General features: G+C 38.8%; 1 protein-coding gene and 1 pseudogene across 1 annotated transcript in view; one reads left to right on the plus strand and one right to left on the minus strand.

Annotated features, from left to right (window-relative positions):
• RAB18 (RAB18, member RAS oncogene family) overlaps window positions 1–16583 on the minus strand; it is a 56276-nt gene extending 39693 nt beyond the window's left edge. Inside the window, exons 1-2 of the mRNA XM_027841642.1 lie at window positions 16449–16583; window positions 8142–8197 (exon numbers count right to left, since the gene is read on the minus strand). Of these exons, the coding sequence (XP_027697443.1) occupies window positions 8142–8197; window positions 16449–16516 (124 nt within the window). The 5' untranslated portion in view covers window positions 16517–16583. The remainder of the gene's footprint in view (window positions 1–8141; window positions 8198–16448) is intronic.
• A 3676-nt stretch (window positions 16584–20259) lies between these two features.
• LOC114027529 lies at window positions 20260–20982 on the plus strand (annotated as a pseudogene).
• Window positions 20983–22042: the final 1060 nt, after the last annotated feature.

The following is a 22042-nucleotide window of genomic DNA, read 5'->3' on the forward strand; positions in this document are numbered from 1 at the left end:
GGGGGGGGGGGGGGGGGGGGGGGGGGGGGTGAGAGGAATAGGTGGAAGACCAGAAGGCCTCTTGCTGAAGACAGGAGTTCAGCTGAGTCTTTAAGGAAGCCAGAGTGGCCATGAGGTAGCGAGGAAGAGGGAGAGCATTCAAAGTATGGTGGACAAGTCAATGAAAAGGCATGGAACTGAGATGAAGTATCATTTGCAAATTTGGATTCTAGAGTGCATTGAGAATAAAGAGTTAGACAGTAAAGACAGGAAGAAGCCAGGTTGTGAGGAGCATTAAAAACCAAACAGAGGATTGGATATGTGTGGTGACTGAATGGAGTCAAGGACAACTCTGAGGTTGAGATTGTCAGCTTGGTGACTAAAGGTTGGTATTGTCTTCTATGATTACAGGGAAGTTCAGAAAAGGAGAGGGTTTAGAGAGAAAGATAATGAGCTCTCAGTTTTGGACATGCTGAGTTTGAGGTATCTATGCTGCAGAAGTCAAGCCCACCGCTAAGCCGTTTTTACATGACCACAGTTTTTATAGGGCCCTTAAGCTAAAAATGGTTTTTAAATAAAAGCCATTCAAATGATCTTACACTTAAAATCATTTAAATATGGTTATATATATATTTTTGGTTTGTAAATGGGACTTAGAAAAACAGGCCCAAGGCCAGGATTTGGCCCTCAGACTGTAGTTTATGGGCCACGCCCCACTGCTCCAACCCCACCCCCCCACATCCCCACTCCTCATTCTCTGGAATATCCAGTGCAAAATTCCAAAAAGTAATTTGTGACATACTACTGGACCTTAAGAGAGTGACTAGGGCAGTATATATAGAACGGAGATTCATTTGCATAGACAATTAAACACATGGGACCTGAGGAGAAACAGCAAGTGAGACAGAAGATAGCAGGAGTTTTTAACCTGGGGACAGGTTAAATAAGGGTTGTTAACTTGGGATTAAAAAAAAATTATATCTTTATTCTCACTGACTGAAAATTAACATTTCCTTCAATTATGAATACAGGCAACAAACCAGAGTAGTATTAGTAGAACCTTGAGTCTGTCACCAGTAGAAATCATGTATTTTCATATTACATTACAGTTATCACTTAGGCTCATACTACCTCAAAATTACTGTATTAGATCTGCCATTGATCATACAGGATAGTCCTCCTGACTCTGGGCTACTCTTTATATAATTGGCTTCTTTTGTGGTCTTATATATTTTATTTTATGCATTTAAAAAATTATTCTGAAGAGTTCCATAAGCATCATCAGACTGCCAAAGTGATTCATGATACAAAACCCCCAGGTATATATATAGAGAGCAGAAATGAAGCCCAGAGGGCTTTTGGGGAACCACTTACAGTAAGTAGGTGTGACCAGGCCAAAACAATGATTTGTAAGAGATGTAGGAAAAGAACCAGGAAGGAGAGTGTATACAGAAGAAGGTGACTGGCAATGTCAAAGGATGCAGAGAGGTCAAGGAGGATGAGAACTATTAGATTTCACTATTAAGAGATCAATGATGATTTCAGAGAAAATAGTTTCAATTTAATGATGAGGATGGAAGCTAGATTGCAGAGGGTTTAGGACTGAGAGAGAGGAGAGGTAGAAATACTAAGTTTAGACATTAACCACAAAGGCAAGGAAAGGGAAGATGATAGTTTAAGAATGAAGTGAGATTCTGTTTTGTTTTGTTTTAAAGATGAAGAGACATGGATGGACAAGCTTGCAAGAAGTAAGGAAGCAGCTAGTACATAGGGAGAGACTGAAGATTAGTAGAACAGTAGGGATGACAGCAGGAAATCTGCTGGAGAAGACTTTCTGACAAGTATTACTAGAAAACTGGAAAGCAGAACAGCTGCAATAAAATGTGCTCTAAATCACTAAAAAGAGAACACTGATTTCAAACATCTCACACCATGCCAATTAAAAAAAGAAGATAACAGCAAATTCTGGAAGGACTTTGAGAAGATAGGCCCATGAATACACTGTTGGGGAAAGTGAAGTAGGCTAACCTTTCCGGACATTAATTTGAAATTAGGCAAGAAAATCATAAACCATCCACAGCATTTGAATCAGCAACCTCAAACCTGGGACTATGTCCCAAGAAAAGTCAAAGACAAAAACAAAGGTCCAAATAAACCAAAAGATTTTGCTGACTTGAGTGACCATCACTCGGGTTATGGAGAAAAGAACTATGATCAAATGTAATCAAATATTACCATGCAATAAGAAACAACAAATGAGAGATTCCAAGAAATATGGCAAGATATGTATGAACTGATCAATGCAGTCAATAAGCAAAACTCAAAGAATATACACAATGATTATAACCATGTAAATGCAAATATCATTAAAAGAAAGCTGAGTAATTGAAAAATCAGCTATGGGGCCAGAGAACAGACAGAACGTACTTTCTTTCTCACAGGAGAGAGGTTACTGAAATAGAATATATTGTATACATTTTTCAAATCTGATCATAATATCGGAAGTTTGTTACAGGGGAACGTTGAATCTGGAGGGCAGCTAAAAGGGGTCTTTTTCCAGATATGACTGGAAAAAGTTAGAATACATCATTACAATTTTTAAAAAGCAAATTTTTTGAGAAGCTTCTCTATTATCTTCATCAAGAAATCCTCTCAATACATGTGACTCATTCTCAATGATTTCATAAAGATGAAAAAATAACCCTATGGATAGATGGTTATTGATGTTTTCTAAACCAATCCATTAACAAGATTTACAAAGCAGCAATGTGCCAGATTCAGTGCCAAATGCTAAATGACAGAAATGTAAAGCAGTTCCTTCCCTCAAGGAGCTTACATTCTAATCGGAAAAAAACATATAAAAGTATAAAATAGTATATACAAAATGAACGCAAGGAGTAGGGAGGAAAAGCACTTACACCTGGAGGATCAGGAAAGGTTTCATGTAATAGGTGGTTTGAGCTGAGTTTTAAAGGAAACCAAGGAATCCAAGAGGCTGAAGTAAGAGTATTCCAGGCATAGGTGACCAGCCAGTGCAAAAAAGCATGAAGGTAGAAGATGGACAATTGTGTCCTCAGTGAAGAGCAAGTTGGCGAGTATGGCCAGACTATAGAGTATGGAGGGAAGAAATGTGTAACAAAAGGAAAAAATGGCCAGATTGTCAGGCACTTCAAATGGAAAACAGCAATTTATATGATGCTAGAGATAATGAGAACCCCCAGCATTTACTGAGCAGAGGAGATCACATGGTCAAACCTGCACTTTAGGAAAATCATGTCGGTAGCTTTTTCTTGAAGTAACATCATCCCTATTCTTTTTGGAATCTTTCATTCCCTAAAAGACTCCATAATTCAGTAATTTTAAGATAACTGCCAGTGAATACTTGGTCTGGCCCAGTAACTCTTACATACAATTAAATGTTATTTTAACTTCTTAATAAAACATAACAGAACTCAGTTGTTATGGTTCAAATGTGGTACTTCTATTATCATTGTTGATATTCTATTTTGTGAAGCATGTCATATTGACTTTCACCACCATGAAGATGATTCCTAGATTTGCATATGCAACCCCACTCCAAAATTCTAGTCCTTCATCAAACTGTTGGATATCTTCAACTAAAAGCTCAAAGGGTCTCTCAAATTCATTGGGTCCAAAAGGCTTCACACACTTACCATCTGTGTGACCCTGGGTAAGTCACGTAACCCTGTTTGCTTCAGTTTCCTCACCTGTAAAATGAACTGGAGAAGGAAATGGCCAACCACTCCAGTGTCTTTGCCAAGAAAACCCTAAAGGGGGTCACTATAGAGTCAGACATGACTTAAAACAACTAAACACCAACAAAAAAATCAGAACTCATTATCTCCTCATCTCCCCCTCAAAACTTCCTTCTTCCTCACATCTTATTTCTGTTGAGTGTACCAATAACCAGGTTCACAACCTTGGGACCATTAAGTTTTCCCTCTTCCTATCCAATTACTTGCCAAATATTGTTGATTGTATTTATACAATAGAGCTCATATCTGTTCCCTTTTCCCTACTAGAACTGATACTATGTAGTTCATCACCTCTCACCTGGACAAAGCTATCTGAATAGCTTCCTAATTGGTCCCTTGGCTTCCAGTCTCTTTCCCCAGCCATTCAATCTACCAAATTGAAACTCCTAAAACATAGATCTGGCCTGTTACCCTTTTGTTCAAGAAGTTCCCAGTAGTTCCTTCTTGCCTCTACAACTCATATTAAGCTTCCTTTCTTTGGTTTTTCTTTTTTCTTTGGCTTTTTGGTGAGGTAATCAGAGTTAAGTGACTTGCCCAGGGTCACACAGCTAGTAAGTGTCAAGGGTCTGAGGCCACATTTGAACTCAGGTCCTCTTGACTCCAAGGCTGGAACTCTATCCGCTGCGCCACCTAGATGCCCCTTTTCTTTGGTTTTTAAAGCCCTTCACAATGTGAGCTCCCACCTGCCTTTCCAGATCCACTGAACATTAATCACCTCCCTTTGGACACCCTACCCCCCAGACAAACCAGCCGTGCTTGTCTCCTATACAAGTCAGGTTGTTCCATCTCCCACCCGATGTCTTTCATTCCCCAAATCCATAACACACTTCCCCCTCATCACCTCTTTTTCTTAGAAATCCTAGCCTACCCCCTACAAGAAGCCTATGCTAATTCCCCCAGTGGCTAGTACCTTCTTCAGAAACTCCTTTGTACATATTTTGTATTTAATCATCTACACATAGATAGTTTCCCACCTCCTCTCCAACCCCCAATACAAAGAGAGCTCCCTGAAAGTAGAAACTGCTTCCTTTTGGCTTTGCATCCTTATTCCCTAGTACAGTACCTAACATATGGTAGGCACTTAATAAATGCTTGTTGAGTGAATAAAATTAAGACTACAGAAAGGCTGGAAAATGTTCTATTTTCTTTTTATCATCTTGCCAGTTTCATCTATGAACTTTCTAGGTAATGGCACACTCACTAGCTGAATTTTACTGAAATTCAAACCAGTAAATGATGGTGCTGGTTCAAACCCAGAAAGGGTTTTGGGATGTGAATAGAAATGTAACTAGAAGCATCCAATGTCCTCCTCAAGTCTGCAATATCTGTTGTGTTTATTTCATCCGCCCCAAAGAAGCAGCTAATATCTCCAGTTGTCAAAAACTGGTTCCAAATCCCACTCCCATAGACGAAAAAGTACCACCACCCAGCAATGCCATGAAGATACTGCTAAGTGGAACAACCACTTCAACCTGACAATTATAAAGCACAGTGCTTTAGGAATATTATCTCATTTAAGATACGGATTAGGAATCTGAATAAAAGAAAATGAAATGCAAACCAGAATGTTTTCATTGTTCTTTTAACTTTAACCAAAAAACTTCTCCTGTTCTGTACAAGTATGATTTCACTGGTGTGGTTAACACCCTGTGTGAATACAAATTCCAACAGTGATGCAGATCAGTTACCATAGCTCAGAAGAGCCAGCAAATGACTTTCTTAGAGTAGCCTAGAGTACTGACTGAGAAGTTTAAGTGACTCGTCGGTGGTCGCACAGATGTTAAGTATAAGGCAGGACTTGAGTCCAAGCTTTCCTGATTCCAAGGTGATATCTATACCATCTTGTACCCCATATACAGAACTCTGTTAATTATCAAAGTGGCTTTTAGTCAAGAGTTTTTTGGAAGGGTTACTGCAGAAAATGAAAATATAGTAATACTCAAAAATATCTTTGTCAAAGGGTGAGCAGCAAGCATTAACCACCACTTTATAGTGATGACTTTTCAATTTAAGTTTTTGTTAGGCACCAATAAGAGTTTTGTGAGAAGCAAGGTGATAAATGGATAGACTATAGCCTTAGCGTTGGAAAGATCTGATTTCAAGTCCTATTTCTGGCACATACTAGACTTTAGGGCCATGGATAAGCCATTTAACCTTTCAGTGGCCAGGCAACTCTATGATCATAAGGTTGCCACGCATCTGCTACACCAATGAAATCACAAGTACAGACCAAAGTAAAACAAACACTTTATCATGTACTGTGAGTTAGAAGCAGAAAGAGCTGCTCTCTGTTCTTGATAATAATAGCAGCTAACATTTAGATAGCACTTTAATGTATGCAAAGCACTTTATGTATATTATCTCATTTGATTCTCATAACAAGTCGGTAAGTTTGGTGCTCTTAGTGAGTGTCTGAGGCAGGATTCGCTCAGATAGTTTTTGACTCTAAGTCCAGCACTCCCATCCACTACACCATCTATCAGAAACCTTAAAAATCATTTCATTCAACTTGATCATTTTACATATAGGGAAATTTAGGCCCAGAGAGTTGAGTGGCTTACAATCTAGTTACCAAATTCATATATGTCAATTAAGTTATCTGAAAACAAATGGGAAATTAGTATCAGAGGTAGAAAGAAAATCTAAATAACTCATTACGCTTGACAACTTGATGATTACCTTTTGGTTGAAATGTGTCAGCCCTCTGAAACATTCAGGGTAAAATTAGTTGGATGTTTAAACTCAAAAATGATGTGGTAATGTGTTCAAAAATAAAGTCTTAGCTATCAAATTATGTATTACTATTTTCAAAAGTTTAATAACACAAAGCACATTATGATGAAAGCAAAACACAACTTTTCAAAAGGAGAAGTTTCTCCTAATTAATAAGTCTACCTTACTATATATCAAATCAGATACTATGGGTAATTTGCACAAAATGTACAGCTATCAACTCTATGCTTAACTTTCAATCAATTCTATCTAACATAAGCAAAGCTAAGTGAATCTCCAACAGACCTATATCTTTTTGACAACTGACACCTGGTAGACAAATTGCCTCACCACATCCCACAAGTTGCAAAAACATTCTAGCTACTCTACAGCCTTGGCACAAAAGAACCAACAGCATGCCACTCTCTCTTTTTTGTTCATATGCCTACAGTTTTAAAAACAAAGTCATCCAAAAACAGTTTTGTGCCAATAAGAAAAGAAAGATATGGAAACCAGGAATTTAATAGCTCCAATGTAGTATTAAGGGTCATAGCAATGTTTAGTCAAGTATTTCATTATTTTGCAAATAGTGTTTTCAAATGTCAAATGAGAGTGAAAGCAATTAAGGTATTCTGGAATAGAAAATTTTTCTAAATATCTATGCAGGAACATATTGCTTATAGTCCATAACAGTAATCTGAGAACTAATGTTTTAAGAACAGCTTTGTTTTGAGGAGTTCGGGACCCAGGGCCTATCATGGGAATAAATTATGCATGTCTTAGCTTTCTTTGCTGCCAAATTATATATGATCTCACAACTAGCCAAGATCTACATGCTATTTTTTTTTTTAACATACAGTGTCTTTCTATAATCTGCTAAAGACTGAAATAAATCTTTGAGGCAACTGAAGATAATGACCACTCTTTCTGAATACAGATCAATCATTCTTAAAGTTCAATGAATCTGTTCTAGTAAACAGAATTAGCTTTTGACTACTGACAGCAAATTCTTAATTCTGGGTTGGTTTACCATCCTATCACCTAACATATCCCTGGATGGTCTTTAAAAAAAAAAAAAAAAAAAGAAGCAAATTTTCATTTTGACCTGACCAAATTAAAATTAATAAGGAAGTCGCTTAAAAAAGAAAAACAGCAAGAAAAATGTTATAATATATCCCAAAGTCCAACATATGTCTTCTGAAGTACCTGATGTTTGAAATCAATATTGTTCTTTTCCATTCATGCAACTGAGAGAGACAACTACAAATACTACTTTGTCAAAAACATTTCATAGGACGACATCATTTGAAGTATAGATTACATGGAATTGAAAAATCATAGAATTTGAAAGCCTGAAGGACTTTAGTGGTCAAATAATCCAATACCTTCACATTCTAGCTTCGGAAAGAGGTCCAGTGAGACTGATGTGCTAATGTCACTTCCCCAGTTAGTGGCAAAGCCAGGACCAGAACTCAGCCCAGTACTCTTCCCATCATAATAGGCTGCTTCAAGATATTAGTCTACTCACTAAACAAACAATACTCTAAATATTTACTTTCATCTTCTATCCAAAAAGCACATGATCTTCTGTCAGTCTACTTGATTTGAGGGAGTCACAAATATGAAGTCTTACCTTTCATTAATTCTATCAATTTTTTTTTCAACATAGCTTACCAATTGTTGCTGCAAGCTCTGGATCAAAGGTATCATCTGTGAATCTCAACAGAAGGCTGCAAGAGATGTTAAAAATGAAGTTTAGAAACATTTTTCTTTCAAACAGTTTGACAAAAAGTTTATTAATGGTTCCTGGAATTTGTAACAATATATAAAAAAATGATAGTTATCTGGAAACGACGGCACAACCTCAGGCATGAAGTGGGAAGGGAGGAGGAAAAGGAGGTGCGCTACGAGAATATTCAAAAAGTTTTGTTGGGAGAAAGGTAAGAAAATAATTCTAATAACGTGAGGATGAAAGGCTTCTCTCATATTCAACTGAATAATCCCTTACCTATAGCAAAAGTATACCTTAACTGTACAAATATGTTGCCTATATGTCTCTTTGGGGAACATCCATCTTTACCTCCTTTGTAATTTTTACTCCACAACTCCAAATTTCTCTACATCTTCACTTGTCTTCTTCCTTTGCCAAAATTGGCAAAGATGACAAAAGATGGGAATAGTTAATGTTGGAGGTGTTGCTGGAAAGCAAGCACACTGATAGACTGCCAGCAGAACTATGAATTTGCCTAATCATTCTGAAAAGCAATTTGAAATTACTAATTCGGGATGGCTGGGCATGGGAATCACCAGGAAATGTTAGTGAGGTGTAAGTAAAAGATCAATAATGAATAATACACTGTAGATTTTGCTAGGAATCAAAGTCTAGCTTGTGGGGCTATAGTTTACATTCCACTTTTCTTTTGCAGTCACCCTTGATAATATACTTCCCCTTCCCCAAACAGCTGCCAAAATTTGTCAATTCTATCTATACAAATTATCTTGCACATATCTGCTCCCTCCTCACAAAACACCAACCAGGCCTCAGTTTCCTCATCTATAAATTGAAGGGAAATGAGTAGGCTTGATGCCTGTAAGCTTCCTCTTAAAGCTAAATTTACCATCCTCTGATCTTTTCTCACCTGGACTACTACAACTGCAACTGTAAACCGTAAGTCCCACAACATTTAAGATCACAGCTTTAGAACTGGAAGAGGCTTCAGAGGTCATCATAGACAAACTCTGAGGTCTAAGGAGCTTACTCAAGGTCATACAGGTAGTAAGCATCAAAGGCAGGATTTAAACTCCAGAGTCAGAACTCTTTCTACTGTTCAAAGCTGTACTTCACTGTGCCAAGCTAACAGACTTTCTATTGCCTCTATGACAAAACACAAACATCTCAGACTGGTTTTTAAGGTCCTTCAACACTTGGCTCCAACCTACCTTTTTGGGCTTATTTTATATCATTACCCTTCACAAATTCACATTTCAGATAGATTTGACTAGTAGCTTTTCAATGTTCCATTCCATCTTCTCCTTCCTCCCACCCTCATTCACACAAGTTATTCCCAATTCAATAAAATGAATTCACTCACTTTTTCGATTTCTTTTATTTTCCAAGAGCCAGCAAGATTGTACCTCCTCTGTTAAAGCTTTCTTGGATCTCCCAGTTATTAATTCTCTCTCCCTTCTCAAATTAACCCATATTTACTTGGGTTCATGGTTGTATATCCCCTGGAAAATGTAATCATTTTGTAACCCCACTGCTTAGTACCCAGCATTGTAACACTGTAGGGGCATGATAGACATTCATAGACTTGAATATTATAGCCTGCATTTATATAATGTCTTTACACATATTCTCTTATTTGATCACAAAGAAAATGCTGTAAAGAAAGTAAACTAAACATTTTAATCTCATTTTACAGATGAAACTTTCTGGAGACTTGCTCAAGCTACAAAGTTACTAAGCCGCTGCAGGTCTTCAATAAATTGATGAAAAGCTTTGATGTGCCATTTCCACTTGGCAGAGAAATAAATAATTGCTCCAAATCACTAATAAGAGAAAAGCAAATCAAAATAACTCTGAGGTTTTTTGCCTCATATCCAGCAAATTGTCAAAGACAACAAAAGATGAGAACAGACAGTGTTAGAGGGGCTGTGGAAAGACAAGCACACTAATACAATGTTGTCAGAGCTGTGAGCTGGTGCAACCACTCTGTTAAGAAATGCATAATTATGTAAAGAAAATGACTGAAATGTCCACACCTTTTGTCCCAAAAAGCCCATATGCTAGGCATATAAACCAAGAGGTCAAAGACAGAAAGATCTCCTATTACCCACATATTCCACGAAACACTTTTTATAACAGAAAAGAATCCTGAACAAAATATATTTCCATTAATTGGGGAATGGCTAAACAAATTTTGTTTACATGAATGCAGTGGACTATTCTTGTGCCGTAAGAAATAAGGAATATGATGAATACAGAGAAGCAAAGGAAGACTTATAAGTTCTGCAAACTGAGTAAAAAGAACCAGGAAACAGCATATATGACTACAATAAAATAAATGGAAAAAAAGAGCAACCATTAAAAAAAACTTATCACTATATAATTATAATGAACAAGTTATAGCTTGTTTTAAGAGATGACTTCAGAGAGGGAGGGAACATACTGAGAAATAAAGATGCTGTAAAAAAAAAACATATAAAAGTAACAAGAATTTTTTAAAAGACAAGCTCAACTAAGAAAAAAAAAAGAAAAAATTATTACTCTAAGTTTTCTGTGCTAAGTTAATATTTGTTACCATCAGATTTTGAACTAGAATATGAGTAGCTAATACTATGTAATATTTACAAGTTAACATAATTAAGGTAAAAAGAAACTGTATAAAACATTACAACAATCTGAACATTTTCATTTAGTTTTAAATAGCAAGTCCCATGTTTTCTTTCAGCTTGACTTACTACCTTAAGAAACTCTACTTTGAAGGCTCTACTATTTAAGTCAACTCAATTGTCCAAAGAAACAGAAGGATAAATAGCTTTATAGTTGTTAAAAAGCAGTTCATTGACAGAAGTCAAGATCAGAAGGAAAGCAGAAAATTGGGCTGGGCATCTAGATGATACAGTGGATACAGCACTGGACCTGGACTCAGAAAGACTCTTACTGAGTTCAAATCCAGCCTCAGACACTTACTACTGTGTGGCTCTGGGCAAGATAATTAAGCCTGTCTACCTAAGTACCTCACCTGTAAAATGAGCTGAAGAATGAAACAGCAAACCACATCAGTATTTTTGCCAACAAAGCCCCAAATGGGGTCACAAAAGAGTCAGACACTACTGAACAACAAGAAAATTGGGGAGGGGAGGAAATTTTATAGCCAGTTTCTCAGATAAAAGCCTCATATCTCAAACATATAGAAAACGGAGTCAAATTTATAAGAACATGAGTCATTCACCAATTGATAAAATGGTCAAAGATTTGAATAGAGAGTTTTTGGAAGATGAAATCCAAGCAATATATAGTCATATGAAAAAAACACTCTAAATTCATTATTGATACCATCTCATACATATCAACTTCACTAAAATGATAGAGGGGGAAAAGGATGAAAATGTTGAGGGGAACCTGGAAAAAGTACGCCACTAATACACTGTTGAATTATGAACTGATTCAACCATTTTGGAGAATAATTTGGAATTATGCCCAAAGAATTATAAAACTGTGTATACCTTTGACCCTACAATACCACTATTAGATCTCTTTTCCCTAATCAGGGAAAAAGGAAAAGAACCTATATGCTCTAAATTATTTATAGTCGTTCTCTTTCTGTTGGCAAAGAACTGGAGAGTGAGGGGATGGTCATTAATTGGGGAATGGCTGAATAAGTTGTGGAAGTTGTGGTATATGATTGTGATGGAATACTACTATGTTGTAAATAGATGGAGAGCAAGCTGGTTTTAGAAAAACATGGAAAGACTTGTGAAATAATGAAGAGTGAAATGAGCAAAATCAAAAGAACACTGTATATGGTAACAGCAATATTTTTTGAAGAGTAATTGTGAATGACTAAGCTATTCTGAATAATATGACCATTCAAATCAACAACAAAGGACTTGTGAAGGAAAATGCTATCCACCTCTAAAGATAGAAATGATATATGGAAATATGTATTGTATGGTTCCACATTTATATATCTATATCAAATGCTGACCTTCTCTAATGTGGGGCTGGGAAAGAGGGAAGGAGACAACTCTATACTCAAAATATAACCAAAAATAAATTAAATAATTCTTTTATTAAAAAAATCAATTCACATCTCATTCTGAAATGTGATTTTATTCAGTACTTAGAACTGAAACATATGCACCTTAAGTTCTAAAAGGCCTGTCAACTGTTAATGACTTCTAAGGTTATCTTCTATGCACTCTGTATGTAATCATTTCTATATATGTAGGCTGCCCATAAGAACATAAGCTACTGGAGGACAAGAACATTTTGTTTTTTCCCTGTATTCCTAATGTTTTTCCCCTGTATTCCTACTGCTTAGAACAGGACTTGGCCCACTGTGAAAGCTTACTATTAATTAACTGATTCTAACTTTCACATCCAGCCTACTCTCTATTATACCACACAGCCTCTTTTTTACAAAGGCAGTGACAATCCAAAACTCCTTCACAGTCTGAAGCAAAACTCTATAAGAATCTAATACTCTCTAGAATATGGTTAAGTATTTAATAAACATTTCTTGAACGGGACAAACCAAATTTATGAACTGCTTTAAAATTACTTTTGAATAAATCAAATTCTCCTCTCATAAATCTCTTCAAATTAAGTTTCCTAAAGAGGAAAAAGGAAACAATACCCTTTTGGAAGTTTTGTTTCTGATGGTTTATTGTTGGGTTTGGAGGGTGTGGGGATGGTAGTAAGTAGTGAAGGGAGGCAGATACTTTAAGGCATGACATCTAGTAGCAACAGATATTCAGTGAAGAATCTTGGGAAGTAAAAATATTTAACACACTTTCAGCAAAATTAAGTGCAAATATTGTTCAAAAACACTGTATAGCAGGCAGAAGCTTACAAATTATGAGATCTGGGAAAGGGCAGGCTCTCAGTGGAGATCTATTTTGTAATAAGCACATTATGCTTATTCTTTAAACTTGGTTTGGAAAGAAGCTTTGGAGGTCAACTAAGAAACTTTTCCTCTCTCACACAGGAATTATCCAACAAAAGGTGTATCTCCAACCTCTGCTTAAATACACATAATGGTGGCCACATCACTACCTCAAACAGGAACTCACTCTACTTTCAAATGGAATTCTTCATACTGAGCTGAAATTTGGCTCCCTGGAACTTTTACCCATTCTTTCCACGGAGCGAGATAGAAAATCTAGTCCCTCTAAGGCCTTCAAATATTTGAAAATAAGTATTATTTCCCCTCCTCCAAATCTCTTCTTTAAGCTAGATCTTTCCATTTCCTTCAACCATTCTCAATCCCTTCACTATCCTGGTTACCATCCCAACCCCCTCTTAAAAAGTGTTACCCAGAAATCTACAGAATATTCCAAGAATAAGGTGATCAACAAAAATCTGGGCTTTTTTTTTTTTTAACTGTTTCTACTAATGCAGACTAATATTGAATCCACTTTGACAGCTCATCCTACCATGGACTCCCACTAAGCTTGCAGTCAACTAACTAAAGCTCCTGTATTGTTTCCACATAAACTGCTGTTAAGCCATTTTTCCCCCATCCTGCATTTGTCTGTATCAAATGTTAGTCACTGCCTATCAATGAAATTTTTAATATTACTAATAAAGATGACAGAAGAAAAGAGGGAATAGGCTGACCTAACACAGACTATTAAGATCTGGAAAGGTTGTTATGAATCATCTCTACTTCCTCCTCATTTTACAGATGAGGAAACTGAGGCTTAGGAAAATTAAAGTGAATTGTCCAAGATCATGTAACTCTGTTAGGACCAGGACTAGAACATTTAGGTTTCTTGCCTTCTAATCCAATGACCTTTCAACACTACCTCAAGTAAAATTAGAAATCACAGATCTACTGATAAAGATTGGTTTAGACATCCCATGTGTCACTCAGGAATTTCTCAACACACTAATAGTAAAATCTCATAAAGCTGACAGGATTTAAAGCTGGAAGGAGCCTTAGAAACCACCTCCTTCACTTGATTTCACAGTAAATTCAACTTTCAATCCAAATATCAATCAATGGTATATTTGGTTCAGGCTGACATTCATGACAAACTTGTCTAGTATTACTTGCTTTAAAATGCCTGAGCTTCCATTACAGTAAATTAGTGAGACATCATGATGCACTGGAAAAGCAAATGGATTTGTAGTCAGAGGAGCTGAAATGGAATCCCAGTTCTGCCACTTAATACCTTGGGGAAGTCACTTTACTTTATCCCATAAGCCCATAAAGGCTTGAATTTACTCATCTGTAAATTGCGACTACCACCACCTATCATACAGCATTATGAGTTAAGTGTTTTGTAAATCTTTAGGTACTACATATATATATATATAAGTTATCACCACTTATTTAACATGCAGAAAACAACTTGTGACCTTAGGCAAGTCACAACTTCCCTGAGCCTCAGTTTCCTTATCATTCGAACTAGATGGCTTCTGAGGTCCTTTACAACTCTGATCCTATGACAACAGTGAATAATTTCTTTACACAGTTTGAAGAAAAGACAGTAACTAAGGACTAGATTTAGAAAGTTCCCATGAGAACTTGTAACATTTATGAAATTTGGGATGATAATGGATAATGGAAAAAATAAATACATGCTTACTAAAGCTAAGTATTATATACAATCCTAATTTAAACCAAAAAACCCAACATTGATATAGCAGTCCATAAATGTTCAATGGTCTAGCCCAGGGGTAGGGAACCTGGGGCCTCAAGGCCACATGTGGCCTTCTAGGTCCTGGGGTGTGGCCTTTTGACCAAGTCCAAGTTTTACAGAACAAATCCTTTTATTAAGGGGATCTGTTCTGTTAAGTTTGGATTCAGTCAGAGGGCTGCACTTGAGGACCTAGAAGGCCACATACGGCCTCAAGGCCACAAATTTCTCACCCCTGCTCCAGGCTATCCACCAAACCACCTAGCTAGGCTGAACTTAAGGAACCAGAGGGCTACCTGAGGCCTAGAGGCCCCAGGTTCCCCATCCCTGGGCTAGCCCTAGGGATATAGGATACTTTTCTCAATTCACTAAACTGGATACATTCAAGGAAATGGGATATATGGTAATACTGTAATACTTCAAAAAAAAACTGTCAAGAGAAACCATAGAACAAGCTTCAAGGAATCACAGAAAGGCAAATTAAAGCAAGGATCACCTTTCTTTTAGCTGAGAACAATTCTTATCACTAAGAAAAATCAAAAACACCCCCTAGTATACAGTTTTAAGAGAAACTTCCTTCAGCAGGACGAAAGGACCTGGGACTCTAATCTTGTCTGAACAACAAGGCTGCCCACAGGTAACCTTACTCAGGATCAAGCGACCAAACGATGACTTCATCTGAAGAACTTTGTTCAGGAATGACGGCTGTAATCACTACAACATTCCTACAACATCCATACAGACCCACATCTGTGGGTGGATCCAAAAGCAAGTCATAGCTTATCCTCAACTCAACCAACAGTCAGCATTATTCATGGGGGGGGGGGGACAAATCAAAGAGAAAAAAAAAACCCAACCAATATTGAGCTGTTCGCTGTTTTTCTTCTTCTGAAGGAGCTGGCACTGTTAAGGGCAGCTTTCACTCAGATAAGATAAAAGACTCCTACCTAAGCGGAACTTGAATTGGTGAAGGAGGCTTCGGCTCGGGCGGAATCCTCCCCACCCCCTCCCCACTGGTTACCCAGGGACCCAGCTGGCTGGGAAAGTGACCCGGGGAGTGTGGAAAGACGTGCAGGTCTGAGCTACGTAGTTACCGAAAGCCTGATAAGAATTAGCAAACGGGGAGGCCGTGACAGCGCCAAAAGGACCTGGGCCCCGGCTGACGGATGGGGCGGGGTCAAGGCCGCCGCCGAGGCAGAAGCCCGCACGCCCCCGGCCCCCCGACCGGCCCTAACTAACTGTACCGAGGAGCAGATGGCAGCCCGGGCCACGCCTTCAGCTGGCTTTCCAGAGGGCCGGTGGTCCCCCACCCCGACCCCGTGCAAGGCTGTCCGGGGGAGCCCCGCTGGGCCTGGCAGTCGGGCCCGGCCCGGGTAGGGGCGGGGGTGGGGCAGCCGGGAAGGAAGCCTAGGGATGGGGGGCGGGGGTCCTCGCCGCCAGGCGCAGGCGCGAGTCTAGGCCCAGACCCAGGCCCGGCCCAGGCTCCACCGCCCGCCCGCCGGCCTTGTCGTTTACCGTTCCCCGTTCCCCGTCAGGACACGAACGGAATTGAGCAGGCGAGGGGAAGAGAGGCAAACCCGCCGGCCGCGCCCCCCGCGTACCCCTCACCTGGATTTGCCCACCCCGCTCTCCCCGATGATTAGGATCTTCAGGGTGGTTAGTACGTCCTCATCCATCCTGGCCCCCGGTAGCAGCTCCTGAGCCAGCTGGCCGCCTCACTCCGGCGCTCTCCCCTTCACTGAGGGGGAGTGGCCTGCGCATGCGCGAGTCGCCGCCCGGGCCGCCGCTGCCGTTTGGTTTTTTTTTTTTGGTTGTTTTTTTTTTTTTTAACCAGGGTTACGGGTGAAGCTCGCAAAAGTCGTCTCTACCCTCCCCCGCCCAGATACGATTCTGCGCCTGCGCAAACTCAAGAGACTGTCGTGTTGTCTCTCTCTCTTACGCAAGCGCATTCCCAAAGGGAAGCCAGAGTGGTTTACTTTGACCTTTGCCCGGTCTATAGCCCCGCCCACATAGCCAGACCTCTGCCCGCCCCTTTTCTCCTCCACCTCCCTATCGGGTGATGTGGAAGGCCTCAGCTGGGTGACGTAACCCAGAGATCAAATGCCCATTTGTTTCATCCTGTATTGCTCGTTGTGCCAGCTTTGCACAGTTCTACAAGTGTCCTCTTTTTCATTTTTTTTCCAGTAAATTAACCTAGAAACCTATTCTTTGTAAACCTTAAAGCACTGTAAAAATCAGGTTATTTCTACATGCAAGGTGCTGGGAAGAAGCTACAAAAATGTATAAAACTCAGGCCCTATCGCCCAAGGCACTTGCTTTATTAGTAATAATAAAATGCAAGAAGAGCAAAGGTTCTTAACCTAGAGTCGGTGATCTTTAAAAAAATATTTTATTACTATTTTAATATAATTGATTTCCTTTGTAATCCTATATATTTGATTCTATTCATTTAAAAACATTATTCTGAGAAACGGTCCACGAGTTTTACCAGACCGCCAAAGGAGGTCCATGATGCACAAAAAGATTAAGAACCTCTGATGTAGAGCTTTAAGGCTTGCAAAATCTTTTCCATACATTGGCTCATTTGAACCTCAAAATAAGGAAGTGAGGTAGTTACTGCAGGTATTATTGTGCAGATAAGGAATCTGAAGCTGGAAAAGGTTAAGTGACTTGCCCAGTGTTACACAGATAGTAAGGGAAGAGATAATAATAATAATAATAAAAGTAACAACAATAGCAAGCATTTTATGTGTGGCTTGAAAGTTTGCAAAGCAATATATATAGAGAGAGAGAGAGATTCATTTCATCCAGATTTGATAGGATATATATGTGCCTATGTAAAATATGTATATGTACATGGGTTGTCTAAATGCAGCTCTGAGGCAGGTGGTATAGATCAATAACCTTGGAATATGACCTATACCTTTCCAAAGGAGACCATGGTTTTCTCCTTCAAGGGAGCTGGAGAAGGGCTGTGGGTACTTTTTCCCTTCCTTATTAGACTAAAATTATACCTACCTACCCCCCTTACATACTGTTGGCTTAAAGGTATGATTATTTTTTTAGAAATTCAAAACAAAAGCTGCTTCCTTGGTGCTGAACCCTCAACTTATATTTGACAGTTTGACTCTTTCCTACCTGACCCCAAGTTACACAAAAGATTATCACAAATAGCAAGTAGAAAAGTGATACAGATTAGAAAATACCAGAAAATATACCAGTGAATGGGACTTCTAGCTGGGAACCAGATTATCTCATTTAAGTGGAAATTTCCCAAAACCTCTAGGGAGATAAGCAGGATATCAGAAGTATTTTGAGTCAGCTTCCTTTACCCGTCTGAAACTTCTACGTCTTTCTTTCTCTCCTGAAGAATGTCTAGAACCCATTCGTGTCTCTCCTCAAAACTCTGGCCAAATCTGTTCCTCACATTGGTACAGTACTCAGCATCAGCCTTGCTCAGCATTCTCTCCACCAATTAGGAGTCTCCTTCCACATACCCAACTGAAGGCAAAAGTCTCCAGTCTTGGAAACCCATTTTTTTATATACCAAAAAGTCTTAGTTCAGTTTTAAGTTTTAGTAGATTTAATAGCTTAAAGCTGCCTTAAGGCTTTTGGGCCACCCTATGCGCACACACACACACACACACACACACACACGTATGTATATGTCACAATGACATAAAAAGCTCAAAAGACGTGATTTCTGGGTAATTAATCATTTTATTAATCATGGCTAATGAATAATTAATAAAAAAGATTGGTCATTTGGCCATTCCTCATGAACCAAAGACAGATCATGGTGGCTTCTTGATGCTTATATGCCCTTGGAAGAGTGGGTGTTCCCGAAAAATGGCAATCTAAATTGGTTAACAATTAATGAGAGAATGAATATTATAATGAGAAGTGGACCTATCCTTATAAGGCATTGGGGGACAGTGTTTTGAGGAGAATCTTCTGGCAGGAGCACTTAGGATAGTTTAGAAAAGGGAGAAAGTAGAGAAAGGAAGAATCCATCAATCAGTAAGCATTTCTTAAATGCCTACTGGGGCAGCTAGGTGGTACAGTGGACAGAGGTCTAGGCCTGAATTCAAGAAGACTCATCTTCCTGAGTTCAAATGTGGCCTCAGACACGTAGTAGCTGGATGACCCTGAGCAAGTCACTTAACCCTGTTTGCCTCAGTTTCCTTATCTATAAAATGAGCTAGCAAAGGAAATAGCAAACCGTTCCAATTTCTTTGCCAAGAAAACCCCAAATGGGGTCAGGAAGAATCAGACATGACTGAAACAACTGAACAACAACAAATACCTACTGTGTGCTAAACACTGCACTAACCACGATGATACAAAGACAAAAAAAGAAACATTCCTTGGCCTCAAGAAGCTTACATTCTATAAGGGAAGAAAACATGCACGTAAATAAGTATGTTAAAATAAGTTCAAAATTCTTTGAGGAGAAAGCACTAGCAACTAGGGGGATCAGTGATGAGGTGCAGAGGCTCCAGGTCCTGGAATCCCAAAATCATGACACGCAGGTCCTGCCCAAAAACCCAAGCCTTCTTTTAGCCAAAAACAAGGTTTATTGACGATTCGCCATATTAGCTAGACTCTTAAGGAATCTGAGCATCTGTGGGCTATTGGCTAGATTGTGAGAAGTAGCTAGATTATAAGAATCAGAGCATCTTAATGAAGACAAGATGGACCTTATATATAGAAAGACTATGGGAGGGATCTAGGAGTAGTCAAGTAGTCTATGAGGTAATAGAACTCCAGGAGTGGCCAAGGGAGAATGATGCATAGATAGGATAAAGGGTGGAAAGTGGCCTGGGGACATAGGTAAGTCTAGGCTAGGTTAAGGTTAACAGATTGGATATAGCCAGTTGAAAGGAAAGGCCAGTTGATGGGATTATAGCCTCAGGGGACCGCCAGAGATTTGGCCTTATGGGAAAGTCCAGGGTTTTTCTTTTTTGGGGTCTATATCTCATCCTCATCATCAGGAAAGATCTCTTGTAGGAGGTGGCAGTTGAACTGAGCTCTGAAGGCAAGTGGGGATTCTAAGGCACAGAGGTGAGGAAGCAAGGGGAGAGATGGGAGGAGAAATTTGGAACTCAAAATCTTATGGAAGTGAACGTTGAAATCTAAAAATAAATAAATTTATTTTTTAAAAAAAGTATCACTCTGGTAACTGTGGAATTGAATTGAAGAGGAGAGAAACTTGAAGTAGGAAGGACAATTAGGACACATTTACAATGGTCTTGGCAAGAGGTGATGGGGGGAGGGGCTGGAGTGTGTGAGCAGAGATATATAGAGCTAGAGTCTCAACCCCACTGCTGCCACTCCCTCCACCCAGAGACTGCTGAACCCCCTGCCTATCCATGCACCACCACCACCACCACCAGACACAGACGATTCTGTCATAAATAAAAATGAGCTGGTGCAGAAAGGTCAAATTGACTGAGCAGGTCGGGAGATATGGTGACATGGCAACCTGCATGAAGACTGTAACTGAGTAAGGAGCTAAATTATCCAATGAGGAGAGGAATCTTCTCTCTGTTGCTTATAAAAATGTCATAGGGGCCTGAAGGTCATCTTGGAAAGTTGTTTCTAAGTGTTGAGCAAAAGACAGAAGGTGCTGAGAAAAAATGCAAATGGCCCAAGAACACAGAGAGAAAATTGAGACCAAACTAAGAGATATCTGCAATGATGTACTATCCGTATTGGAAAAGTTCTTGATTCCTAATGCTTCACCAGTAGAAAGCAAAGTTTAATATTTGAAAGTGAAAGGAGACAACTACTATTATTTGGCTGAGGTTGCAGCTGGCGATGACAAGAAAGGAATAGTGGATCAATCACAACACGCATATCAAGAAGCATTTGAAATCAGTAAAAAGGAGATGCAACCAACACGTCCTATAAGATTGGGTCTGGACTTGAATTTCTCTGTGTTCCACTAGGAGATCCTGCCCTGTCCAGAGAAAGCCTTGCAAAGACAGCTTTTGATGAAGCCATTGCTGAACTTGATACAAGTGAGGAATCATACAAACACAGCATGCTAATAATGCAATTACTGAGAGATAACTTGACATTGTGGACATCAGACACCCGAGGAGATGAAGCTGAAGCAGGAGAAGGAGGGGAGAATTAACCAACCTTCCAGCTTTTATCTGCCCCATTCTAAAATTTATACAGTAGACCGTTTGTCAACCATGCTATCCCACAAATAGTTTTTGTTTACAATCTATGACAGGTTTATGTTACTTCTATTTGGATTTCTGTATTTCCTATGTGGTTTTTATGTTTAATATTAGAGGAGTAGAGCCAGTTAACATTTGGGGAGTTATCTGTTTTCATCTGAGGTGGCCAATATGGAATTTTTAAATATGTTTTACATGTTTGGCATAGCACTTTTGGTAATTGTGATTTCCCAAAGCCAATGTTAAAACAGCTTCCATGTCTAAGCAAAGAATACTGCCTACATATTGGTCTGTCATGGTGGGGGAATAAAGGGATAATTGGTTCCAGCCACAGGTGTAGTTATTATGAGTACTTCAGGGTTGGAGCATCATGGCTGTGGTAGAAACAGATGTCCCATAGATATTGCGTGTCATTCCATGTGTATCTGTGAAATACACAATCTCAACACGTATACTTTTATGATTGCAGTTGCAAAAGTGTTCCTTAAGACAAAGTTTTAACCCCGTCAATTTACTCTGCAGAAGGGCAGAAATGGTTCACATTCCATTATTTGTAAAGTTACCTGCTGTCCACTTTCACTATTTTTGCTACACTCATTTTATTTGTATTTAAATGGTTTAGGCAACCTAAGAACAAGTGTACAAGTGAAGATGCAGTAAAAATGAATTGCTTGACATTCATAAAGTCACTGTATATCAAGCACAGCAAAAAAATTTTTAAAAATGTATTTAACTTTTTTTAGATTTTTTTCTTCTGTGATTTTTTTGATACTTGCTTAACATGCATGTGCTGTAAAAATAGTTAACAGGGAAATAACTTGAGATGATGGCTAGCTTTGTTTAATGTCTTTATGGAATTCTCACTAACAATCCAAGCATAATTGTTAAGAGCGTGTGTATTAAGTTGATGTAAGTTAAATAAAAGTTTTGTGAATGGACAAAAAAAAAAAAAAGGTGATAGGGACCTGGTCTAGAGTGGTGATTATGTGAGTAGAAGGGGGATAGATACAA

The sequence above is a fragment of the Vombatus ursinus genome, unplaced genomic scaffold, assembly GCF_900497805.2.
Source record: "Vombatus ursinus unplaced genomic scaffold, bare-nosed wombat genome assembly UNPS02014861.1, whole genome shotgun sequence".
In the NCBI taxonomy this organism is placed as follows: domain Eukaryota; kingdom Metazoa; phylum Chordata; class Mammalia; order Diprotodontia; family Vombatidae; genus Vombatus; species Vombatus ursinus.